At 41.0% G+C, this 11,584-nt stretch overlaps 1 protein-coding gene across 1 annotated transcript; it reads right to left on the bottom strand.

The window, feature by feature from the left end:
* Positions 1–3,112: 3,112 nt before the first annotated feature.
* On the bottom strand, positions 3,113–10,952 carry yy1a (YY1 transcription factor a). The gene is made up of 5 exons (XM_084044296.1): positions 10,295–10,952; positions 6,268–6,418; positions 4,767–4,827; positions 4,288–4,446; positions 3,113–3,946 (listed from the first exon to the last, which is right to left on the bottom strand). The coding sequence occupies exons 1-5, from the start codon at positions 10,842–10,844 to the stop codon at positions 3,764–3,766; spliced, it is 1,104 nt and encodes a 367-aa protein (XP_083900422.1). The 5' UTR covers positions 10,845–10,952; the 3' UTR covers positions 3,113–3,763.
* Between the last annotated feature and the right edge of the window lie 632 nt (positions 10,953–11,584).

The raw sequence follows: 11,584 nt of genomic DNA, 5'->3' as shown, positions 1-11,584 counted from the left end.
GATAAACACGTGATCACCCTCTGTTATCCCCATTGATATGACCTTATTCCCAATTGATCATCCATTGTTGGCTAATGAATATAGTGAATCAAGCACAGTTAAATAAAACTCCTCATTGCACAATTATCCAGTGGTGTAAAGTAACTAAGTACATGTACTTAAGTACAATTTTGAGGCATTTTAACTTTACTGGAGTATTTCCAATTTTCGATACTTTTACTTCTACTCCATTACATCTCAGAGGCAAATATTGTACTTTTACTCAACAAAATTAATTTGAAAACTTTAGTAACTAGTTACTTTGGAGATATAAATTATTATATTATGTAACATGCTTTAACCACTTTAGCACTATTTTGTACCTAGGCTATTTGAAAATAGCCGATCTACAAGCCTCACAACCGCTCACAACGCGTCGCATCGCAGCGCGTTGTGAGCTTGTAGATCTGCTATTTTCAAACATTAGTACTTTTACTTTTGGTACTTTAAGCATATTTTGATACTTTTACTCAAGTAACCTTTTGAACACAGGCCTTTTGCTTGTAACAGAGAATTTTTATATTGTGGTATTGCTACTTTCACTTAAGTAAAATATCTGAGTACTTCTTCCACCACTGCAGTTATCTTATTTGTACAGGTGTGTAGGTGTGTGTGACTCACCATGAGAGCCAGACTCCACAGCAGTGGTGAGGAGGGGGAGCTCCTGGTTGATCAGCTCTGCAGGCTTACAGGATGCAGGCAACGCGTGCTTGAACACAGAGGAAGAAAATATATTGTACAGATACAAGCAGTTGGACATTGGTGAACATGTCACCACCACCCTCTCAGCAGTGCATACAACCAGCCTACATCGTGGCTCACCTAAATGTTTGACTCTAGTACTTCACCTCCTCACTCAGCCTTTCAGCCATCTTCACCTTAGATGAACAACTAGGATGATGCGTGCTAAAATTGGGAAATTACACGTTAGGAACACAATACAATGAAGTGGGTTGGGTTGAAAATCGAAAAGTAATCTTGGATCAATGTCAGCTTTTGCTTTGCCTTCCTACTTCTAGAATAACATGATTATACGCGCAGCACAAGTGTGATCACAGTGTAGTTATTGTCAGCTGGTTATGGTAGAAATACTGAGTGAAAACCCAGCTCCAAACACACTGACCTTGTTTTTTAGCAGGGTTACATGCTGATACATATCCATTTGATGCATATCCCAACCCTGGCTCTTAATTTGGTGGCAACATTTACCAGATCATTGAATTTATAGTTATGACCAACACTAAAACATCACTGTTTTCACATGTTTCTCTCACTCTCATACTGCCTCTCTTCCTCCTTTGTTAGTCCCACCCCTCTCAGAACCTGGTAGGTTGACTACAGTTGATTGATACCTGTCTCCCCAATGAGCTTGGTATAACTGTAACATGTATATCACAAACCATATTAGGTCTGTTGTTTAGCCAACTGGTTAGCGCTACTGCCTGTGACATGAGAGACCCATGGGTTCAAATCCCCATTTGCATGCTTGTCTTTGATGCTAGGTTAAACACCTCTCTTACTGAAATGAAAACTACATTTCAAACATAAAAATTACATTATTTTGTTAACTATAATCAAACTTGGCACAAATGTGTGTGTGTATATATATATATATATATATATATATATATATATATATATATATATATATATATATATATATACACACACACACACACACACACACACACACATTACCCCGCGGGGTCCCCGTTGCGGTAATGGGGGGCTTATTATACCCCACGGGGTAATGTGTGTGTGTGTGTGTGTGTGTGTGTGTGTGTGTGTGTGTGTGTGTCTGTGTGTGTGTGTGTGTGTGTCTGTGTGTGTATATATATATATATATATACACACACACACACACACACACACACACACACACACACACACACACATTACCCCGCAGGGTCCCCGTTGCGGTAATGGGGGGCTTATTATACATTTTACTTCCTCCTATGATTCCGGGGAGACATCAAATTTCTCTTTTGGGTCTTGAGTCGAACAAATTACTCCCGCGGAGACATCAAATTTTTCTTTTGGGTCTTGAGTCTTGGGACTCAAGACTCAAATCCTGGAAATGGCAAATCAGCATGTGTCTGTCTCCCTGGGGTCTAGTGCTGTAATAGGGATAGACTCCTGTGTTCTTGGCTGTTGCTGACAATAAGCCCACTTGTAAAGTGCATGAGCCAAATGCCTTTAATTAATTTGGTGGAATGACCCATCACATTCATGTAATGTCAATGTACAAAGGTCAGTGTGCTTGGTTAGCCCTGTTGGAAGAGCTCTTGACTTCAGACCACAAGGTCATGGGATCAAATCCCAGCATAGGATCCTTGGCATCTGAGCAATCTGGCTCCTATGGGTCTATCTTTTTTCGCCTTCATCATAAAGGTTGTTGGACAAGTGTCCCTGAACAAGACAATTAAAAGAATAGTTCACCCAAAAAATACTATTCCTGAGCACAGACTCAGACATATTGGTTGGATGCATGGCGCATATAATAGGCTATCGCATTGTAGATTAGTAGGCGATAATTCCAATATTCACTATACACTCCTCATGTTTAAGCCTAACTGAATTATATATTTATGGACTTGTATATAAATTGTATATATTTTTGGACGACTTGTGCATTTGTCGGCAATACTCTGCCACGCTTTCTCCCTGGATCCATTTATTGCGGCTGTGTTTCTTTTCTTGCTTATTATACATTTTACTTCCTCGTATGATTCCGGGGAGACATCAAATTTCTCTTTTGGGTCTTGAGTCAAGACCTCGGCACCTGGGGAGACATCAAATTTCTCTTTTGGGTCTTGAGTCTTGGGACTCAAGACCCAAAACAAAAATTCGCAGCAGGTCTCCAAGTTCACCTTGGAGACCTGCTGCGGTACGGCTTGGCGCGAGATTTACACCTTCTGGCCCGGATTTTCAAGTGTGTGTGTTTACCTTTCTTACTGCAGTCGCTCTGGATATGTGCAACCAAGTATAACTCAGGCTTTATGTAACTGACTAGGACCAACAGACTAGATGATACAAATCATAAGGCCAATCACGACATGTTTGAAATGGATAGTGCAGGAAAAAAGTTTTAATCAACACTATTGAAATCACATTGCTATTATCTACATCATTCTGATATATTTGAACATTACATATTACAAAATGAAAATCTGTAAAGAACACCCCTATTTACCCCGGATTCCAAACAGGGAAAAAGAGGGAGAGGGCGCAACATACAAATCTCCTGAAGAGATAAACAGGGAAAAACATTACGTACATTATTACCACAAAGCCAAAGAAAGTGTACAATATGCACACTTAAGGAAAGTACAAAATTGAAAAACGATGAATTTATTGATTGGGATGAATGAAACTAAACTTCTGTAAAATTGTATTTGAAATTGCCTTGTTAAGGTATAAATAATGTTTCGGGTACAGATCCATGAAATCACATCTTCACAAGAAGAAACTGTAAGCTTTTCCTTCCAGGTAATGTCATTGCAGGGTAGGAAGTAGGAGGGGGCAGGGGCTCTCAAGAGTTCATCTTCACCTCTGTACAAAAGTTAATTTCTCTCTTAAAACCTTTTTTTTTTCTTTTTTTTTACCTAGAAACAATACAAAGGGAAATTTCATATTTCACAACAACAGGACATTGTCATCTGTGAGGGAGTGGACATACAGGTCCTCTGATGCACTGTTCCTAGGTTCGTCAGCAATAGTTTATTCACTGGTTGTTTTTTGCTTTGGCGTGTGTGAGGATGTGAGACTTGAGGTTGGTGGACTGGGCAAACTTCTTGTTGCAGCCGTCAAAGGGGCAGACATAGGGTCGGTCTCCAGTGTGAATACGCACATGTGTGCGCAAGTTAAAGTCCAGAGAGAACCGCTTGCCACAGCCCTCAAATGTACACTGGAGACAAAAAGAGAAGAAAATATCAAAATAAAATTTGTCTCAACTCTGATCAGTCCAACAAACGCAATAGCTTGAGATGAGCGATGAAAATCAGTTTAACGACTTATATATTTATTTGGATGGCTAATAGCGAAATGAACCCTTTATCTACAAGTTGTGAGCTTGTAGATATGCTATTTTATCCCAAAGTAGGGATGCTAGGTTTAAAGTGGTTAACGATCATGGTAGACAATCAAGGACCACAGAATGTGTAAAACACGTTACATTAGAATATAAAAATATACAGTACATGAAACCCTGGAGGAGTCAAACTGCAATGGCAGGGAGAAGGAACCCACCTGGAAAGGTTTCTCTCCAGTGTGTACAAGCTGATGCCTCTTCAGCTTTGAGCTCTCCACAAAGGCTTTGCCGCACTCTGCACAGACATGTACACGTGGTCCGTGGGTATGCAAGTGCTTCCTCATTGCAGAGTTGTCCCTGAACATCTTGGTGCATCCCTTGGATAAAAAGAAGGACATTCAAATGCCAGTGCAAATTGCCTCCTCAGACTCCCCCGACAGACTGACGCAGTTGAGGATTTTCTGTCTATAACATAAAAAGGGTGTCTATGGCTGCTTAATTCTAATGTTATCTTGCCATCAGTGATACGAATCTTAAAAACAAACCTCCTAAGTTATGAGGTTTATTTTTAAGATTGGTATGAGTCATAACCATTTAATTTATGAGTGACCACAAACAATCTTGATTGCCAAATACAAACATCATCTAACAATTCTTATACAATAAATGCTGGTGAGATGGAGAACAATTAACTTACTTTGTGTGGGCACGCTATCGTCCTGGGTGCGTCATCTTCCTTGATCTTTCTTGGTTTCATTCTACAATGAAAATAGAACTTATCACACCATTTGCCTTTTATATCTTACTTTTAGGACAGACTAGACCCTACCCCAGTAGGCAAAGAGGAACCTCAGGCCCACATTTTTTCAAATCGGCCTCATGGAGGCACTATAACGTTTTGGCCTATAACTCTTGAACCATGGGGCATACAATCACATTATCACAAATTGGTACACATTCTTTCTGGAGTCATGCAAATAAAGACGTATCAGTCAGATTTGTCATATTCCATTGGCTCCATTGGTTCTAAAGTTTGGCCAATGGAATATGCCCATTCCACAAAAATGCCAATGAGTTTGATCTGCCCCAAATCATAATCACTCATTGAGGGGCCTCTAAACACACAGCCAAATGCTACAAATGTCATTGTTAAAATGCAGTAACATTTACCAAAACTTTCCTGAGATTCCTTAGATTTTGTGACATGTGTTATCAGTTTGTTTTATTTAGTTTGATGAAACAACTGAGAAATGACAACGCTACTCTCCCACATAAAGAAAGAAATCAAATGCAACACAATGTGACACTGATTATTGGCAGCTGCCACGTGTGCAATGGGTTATGTGTAGACTTAGGTCTACTATATCATACAATTCCATGACCACGGGAGCGTGGTTTCTGATGTCACACTTCGGTAATCTATTTCTCCCCACAGCTTCCTCATGCCCCGACGGCTGCACCCCATGACTGACACAGCCCTTGCTAGGTAGGCAACCTGGCCTGGCAGAGATCTGCACTCAGAGAAGCATACTTTTCTAGTTGTGTGTGTGTTTCATTTAGGTGTTACTGTGAGCCATATGGACAGCTATTGTATGGTTAACATCATGCTGGCACACAGAAGCACCTAAAGGACCTCTAGCTGTGGCTGAGCTACCCGTCAAAATGACTTCTGTGAAAAGTTTCCATTGCAGGTTGCTAACCAGCACAGCACAAGTGGAACTCTACAACATCAATAGGTGTTCTCTAATTTGTTGCCTGTTTTGTGTGTGTTGCAAAACTTAACCCATTAAGACCTGGAACTGTGTCATTTTTAGATTTGAGCTAAGAAAGCATTATTTTACACTTTGGGCTATTCAAAAATAGCAGATATACAAGCTCATAGCGCGGCACTCGGTGCCGCGCTACGAGCTTGTAGATCTGCTATTTTTGAAAAATCGTGAAAATGTGTGCAAATCTTTGAATAAATATATTTTTAAAGCGAACATTTTTAACTCAAATCTTTGTTTCTGGGGGCCCCTGGAACAAAATATTTTGATGGGGGTCCGCGGCCAAATACATATAATTGTGGGGGCCCTTGACATGAAAAAGATTGAGCACCACTGATATAGAAACATACGTTTTTCAGAATACCGTTGGGATTAGGAGACATGTAGAATCGGCTTCAGGTCTTAATGGGTTAATCTCTAGTTATCACTCACCGTGCAAACTCTGCTAGCTGTTTGGGGTCTGACAGGTCAATGCCGGGGATGCCTCCTGGAGGGAGCTTCTTCCCTGTCATGTATTCGGAGTAATCTGGAGGAGAGTTCTCACCAATGATCTGTTCTTCGTGGTCGATGTCCTTCTTGTCATCTAGCAATGGGAGGTAGAAGAGAAGATCTTTTTTAATAAAAAAAAAAAGTTTGCAGGTAAAGTACATCAACAGTAACTTGACCTGGTGTATGATGAGAACTTGACCATTATTCAACTTGTCTTGTACGGTCATTTATTTACCACAGATATTTTTTAGGTCTACTGAATTTGACAGATAACTTAAAGGACAACTTCGTTTTTTTTACAACCAAGGTTTATATTTTAGCTTGTAATTAAAGTAAATTAAAGATGAGTGTTATCTTTTTTTCATTTACTGCTTTCTATAGTTTTAGCAATTTTCGCCATATTTTTTACAGTGGGCGGGGGCATTCTGTCCGGTGGCTCTTTTTTACACAATAAAAAAGGTACGGTGGTCTTTGATGGCCACATGTGAGTTATTGGGGGCTAGAAGAGCTACTGTAAATAATAATAAAGAAATCGGCGGGTTATTGTGTAAAAAAATACATATTTAGCCACCGGACAGAATGCCCCCGCCCACTGTAAAAAATATAGCGAAAATTGCTAACTTTTATTTACTTTAATTACAATCTAAAACATAAACCTTGTTTGTAAAAAAACAAAGTTGTCCTTTAAGAATTTATAAGCATAGCACCTTAAAAATGTTTTGTCTTTCATGAAATTGTATATAGCAGCCCCCTTGTATTGTACATTATCTTCTGAAATAATTGGTAAATAAACAAGAACATTTTCTACATTTTTTCCCCCCAGCATTTCTACTAGGATCGCAATGGAAGTATAGGTCCTGCATTTGTGTTTTATCCTCAAATGATTTTAACCAAGAATGTGAATGAATTAGAAAAACGAATTAACTAACTAGTACTTAACATAATAATGGGAGAGGCGGGATTATTTGCTATCCTTTGGGGTAATTTTGTCTGTGTACATTTGCACATACATGAAATTTGATCTCTGCATTCACCTATCCTAACTATGCATGGAGTTTACCAAAGTACATTTCGCTACCTTTTTTACTTGTTTAAAAAGCTGTATGTGAAAAGTTAAAAGCTTTTAGCTGTAATAAAGGTTGAAATTGAATTCTTATTTATGCCATGCATTCTTAAAGGCATTGTGTCACCTAACAATAGAACAGTGTAATAGTTTTTTCACTGATGAAAAAATTTACAATATTATAAACACTTTCACAACTTCTTCGCACAAAATGTGGCAATGACTTTCAGACATTTATAGTAACCATCTACTATAAGGTTCCCATTCTCCATAGCAATGTGCCCTCCTTCTTGCATGTGCGTGTAAGGTTCTTATTCTCAATCTCAACTGCAGATTTACTGATCATTGGTTCTCAATGGGATTGAGTTCACGAGCCTCATGCACAATACTATGTATGCAAAAGAGAGGTAAAAAAAAATGTGGGTGCTAAAAGGGAAAATCTGAAAATGTAAGTATTATAACTGTCATTTTCCGTTTTATAGAGCTGGAGTGACCCCGATTATTGAACAAACACTGATGGCAAATATTACCATCTGAATATAGAGCCTCAACTTTTCACAAAAACCTTTTTGTTTTAACCATAAAATATCACTTTCACTACCTTTAAGTAAAGGGACTGTGATTCTATTTAATTTTATGAACCCACTGTCCGCCCTGAGACTGGGATGTCAGGGTTCTTTCCGAGTCATACCGATGCCTCCCTTGCTTTCAATCTGCACCAAGGGTTGGATTGGGGGAAGGCCCTGCAACATACTAGAATCACGTACAAGGGGTGTACTTGTACATCACGTTGCCTTATGCTAGGTAAACAGCAGATAGGTCCCTGACTATGGGCCACACAGCTTGGGAACCAAGGCAAATGACTTACTTTCTACTTTCTCACACCTGTTTATATACAGTGATGAACCACTTGATCCCCAGTGACCTTATTATTCTGGGGCAAACATTCTGCAAAAGTAGTGAAGAATACTTGCACTGGTGTGCAATGTCAGAGTTGACAGACATATGTTGAACCCTTGTTCTGGCTCTTTCGTTTCCACAGCAAACTCAATAAACCCTATAATAACTGTGATACTAGTTAGAAGCCCCTCAGTGACACTACGAGGTTGTGTTGTGTATCTACTTGTGTGCCAGATGGAAATCCAATATGCATCTATAGAGGATTATACATTGAAGACTGATCCTCAATCCTCTAAACTCAGGTCTGTGGCTAATAAAAAGGATGCAGGCATGTAATAGACTTAAAGGTAGGGTACGTGATTTTCTTTGGTTAAAATAAGTGTTAAATAGCTCTATATTCTGATAGTACTCACTGCTATCCACCTGTTTCCTAGGCTTTTCACTGTGTTCCACTTCCTGTCTTGATCCAATGAAACCGGTCAGATGACTAATGATATCCAATGAAATCCGACGGGAAGTGGAAAACACACAGCCAAGAAACAGGTGGATAGAGTGTTTGCTCAGTAATAGGAGTCTCCCATGTCTCGCCAGCTCTTTATTAAACAGAAAATGCATTTTCAGCACTCTCTCCTGATTGGCTTAAACTTTGTCACCTACCTGAAAATGTACTATATTTTGTTTACTAAAGAGCTGGAGAGACCCTGTGACGAACAAACGTTCTGTAGCAATGATTACTATCAGAATATAGTACTTTAACCTTTTTAACAAAACGTCACTTACCCTACCTTTAAAGTCAACACAAACTTTGGGCAATTCATCCAAGTATTGGTGAAACCTTTCTTTATCTATATTTTTTTTTTTTAAATGTTTCTTTAAACAATATTCATGTTCTGAAAAACAGACCCGTGAGGATGTGAATCAGTTTAAGTCATAATTGCAATATGAACAAAATATAAAATAATCGCAATTATTTGTTCTCCTTTTTTGGGGGGGAGGGACTTCGGGTCTTGTGATTGTTGTTTGCTTGCAGTAGACAGTTCTGTAGTTCACCGTCTAACCGACCCCTCCTCCTTACTCCAACTGATTGAACTGAACTGCAACTGTCATGTTAAACCAAACCAGTCCGCCCGTTGACTCGCATGTTAAACTAGGCTCCTCCCCCCGTTGACTCTGATGTTAAACCAGTCCGTCCCCCTGCCATTGAGTGCAGTGTTGCCATGTCCGCTTATTATAAGCGAGTTTGGGCATTGAGTTTTGTTTTTCTGCAAAGTTGTTTGTAAATATTGGCGGTTGCGGTTTTTTGGGGTTCTTTATAAACTGTAGTTACTTATTTGGACTTGTTGTCTAATGTTGCTTTCATGTTAAGGACCCCCAAATTCATATGTATTTGTTCGGAGCCCCTTATCTGATAATATTTGTGCCAGAGACCCCATATAAGATGAATACATGTTCAAAAATATTCCACTTTTTTCAAATAGCCAATGTTTAAAGTGCTCTTGGCCTAGGTCGCTTCTTTAAGGCTTGTTTTCACAAACCAGGCTGCTTATTTCTCTCGCAAGATCTGGCAACACTGATTGAGTGTCATGTTAAAAGCAGTCACTCCCCCTTCCACTGATGCCATGTTAAACCACCAGGCCCCTCCCCCTCCCGTTGACTCTCATGTTAAACTACGCCACAGCGGCCTTGCAGCAGCCCCACAGCCAGCAAGCGGTGCACTTCTCTCCCCCACACCGTCCGCCATCTTCCTCGGCCCCAAATAAACGCCATTTTTTCGGGCCGCCATACTTTCTAAACCGGGGAAATATGGCGGCGCCCATCAACACATAAAACATGGCTTCCCATAAAAACAAAAACATTACAGTGGGGTATATAAAGTGGTTCCGACGTGGCAAACGATTCAAATTTTCCTCGGAGAAGACTAGGCCCAGACGCGGCCCAGTGGCGGGGTAGCAGACACACCGAGAGAACAATGCGAGAAGGAATTCCAACCCAGACTCTTGAACTTACCAGATGCCCACATCGTGACCGAAAACTCCCCCTCGAGAGTCTTTATCTGGACCTGCTTCTGCTCCCACTTTCGGCCCATTTCGGTTCCGCTCAAATAAGTCTTTTTGCCCGCTTTCTTTCCACTACTTCCCCCCTTCTTCCCCCGGCCCGTCGACGACGAGCTTCTCCCGGCGACCGTCACCAAAGTCTGGTGTTCGATATAGTCGTCGTCCACGGCTGGCACCGGGACGGGGATGAGGATCTGGTCCGCGTACCCGTCGTCGTCCCCGTGCAGCTCGGAGTCATCCTCCTCGCCCACCACCTCCTCCCGGGTCTGCACCAGGATCACCTCCTGGTGGTGGTGGTGGATCGAGTGGTGGTCCGTGTCCAGCGGCTGTAACGCGATCATGGGCTGGTGGTGCTCATCATCATCATCGTCGTCGTCGTCGTCCTCCCCGCCGACCACCGTCGTCTCGATGGTCTCCACTTCTATCTCGTGGAGTTCCACGATCTCGGCCGGCATCTCCGAGCCATCCGTCTCTATATACAGAGTATCCCCCGACGCCATCATGTCGAAGCTTTGTTCCCCCGCCACTTTCGGTGTTTTTGTGTGCTTCTTCCCCCCCGTTCTTTAACTCAGCCTGTTCCTCCTTCCTCTAGTCTCTACACAAAACACAACTCTCCAGTCCAGTGTTGCCAGGCTTTGAGAGAGAAACAAGCAACCAGGTCTATGAAAACGGTAACAGGATAGGTGGGCACCAAGGAAGAGTGGCACTGGGCACCTCAGTGTTAAATTGGCTATTTATTTCCAAAATGTGGGCCTTCGCCCTTTAAACATATACATTGGCTATTATTTTTTTTTAAATCTTGAATACATTTTAACAACACAAATATTGTATGGGGGTCCCTGGCCCAGGGAGTGGCATAACATATTTTCAGATGGGGATCCGCAGACAAATACATATTCATTTGGGGGTTCTTGACTTGAATATATTTGAGAAACACTGGTTTAAACAACATTAGGAAACAAGCCCAAATAAGCAACTGCACTTTAGAAAGAAGCCCAAGAAAACGCAACCACCAACTACCAATATTTACAAGCAACTTTACAGCAAAATAAGCCCTAAGTCGCTTATAATAAGCGGACATGGCAACACTGCTCCAGTCCACACTGTTGTTCTGCTCTCGTCGCCACTATGCTCCGGTTCAAAGCTCTCGCGTGATTTCACACTATTTGGTTTAATGGGTTTGACCCCCCCCCCCCCCAAACACGTTTTAATATTGACCATAAAACATTATGGGTTATAAAGA

Source organism: Gymnoscopelus microlampas (genome assembly GCF_963454915.1).
Source record: "Gymnoscopelus microlampas genome assembly, chromosome: 20".
NCBI lineage: Eukaryota > Metazoa > Chordata > Actinopteri > Myctophiformes > Myctophidae > Gymnoscopelus > Gymnoscopelus microlampas.
This window is presented reverse-complemented; position numbering and strand designations above follow the sequence as displayed.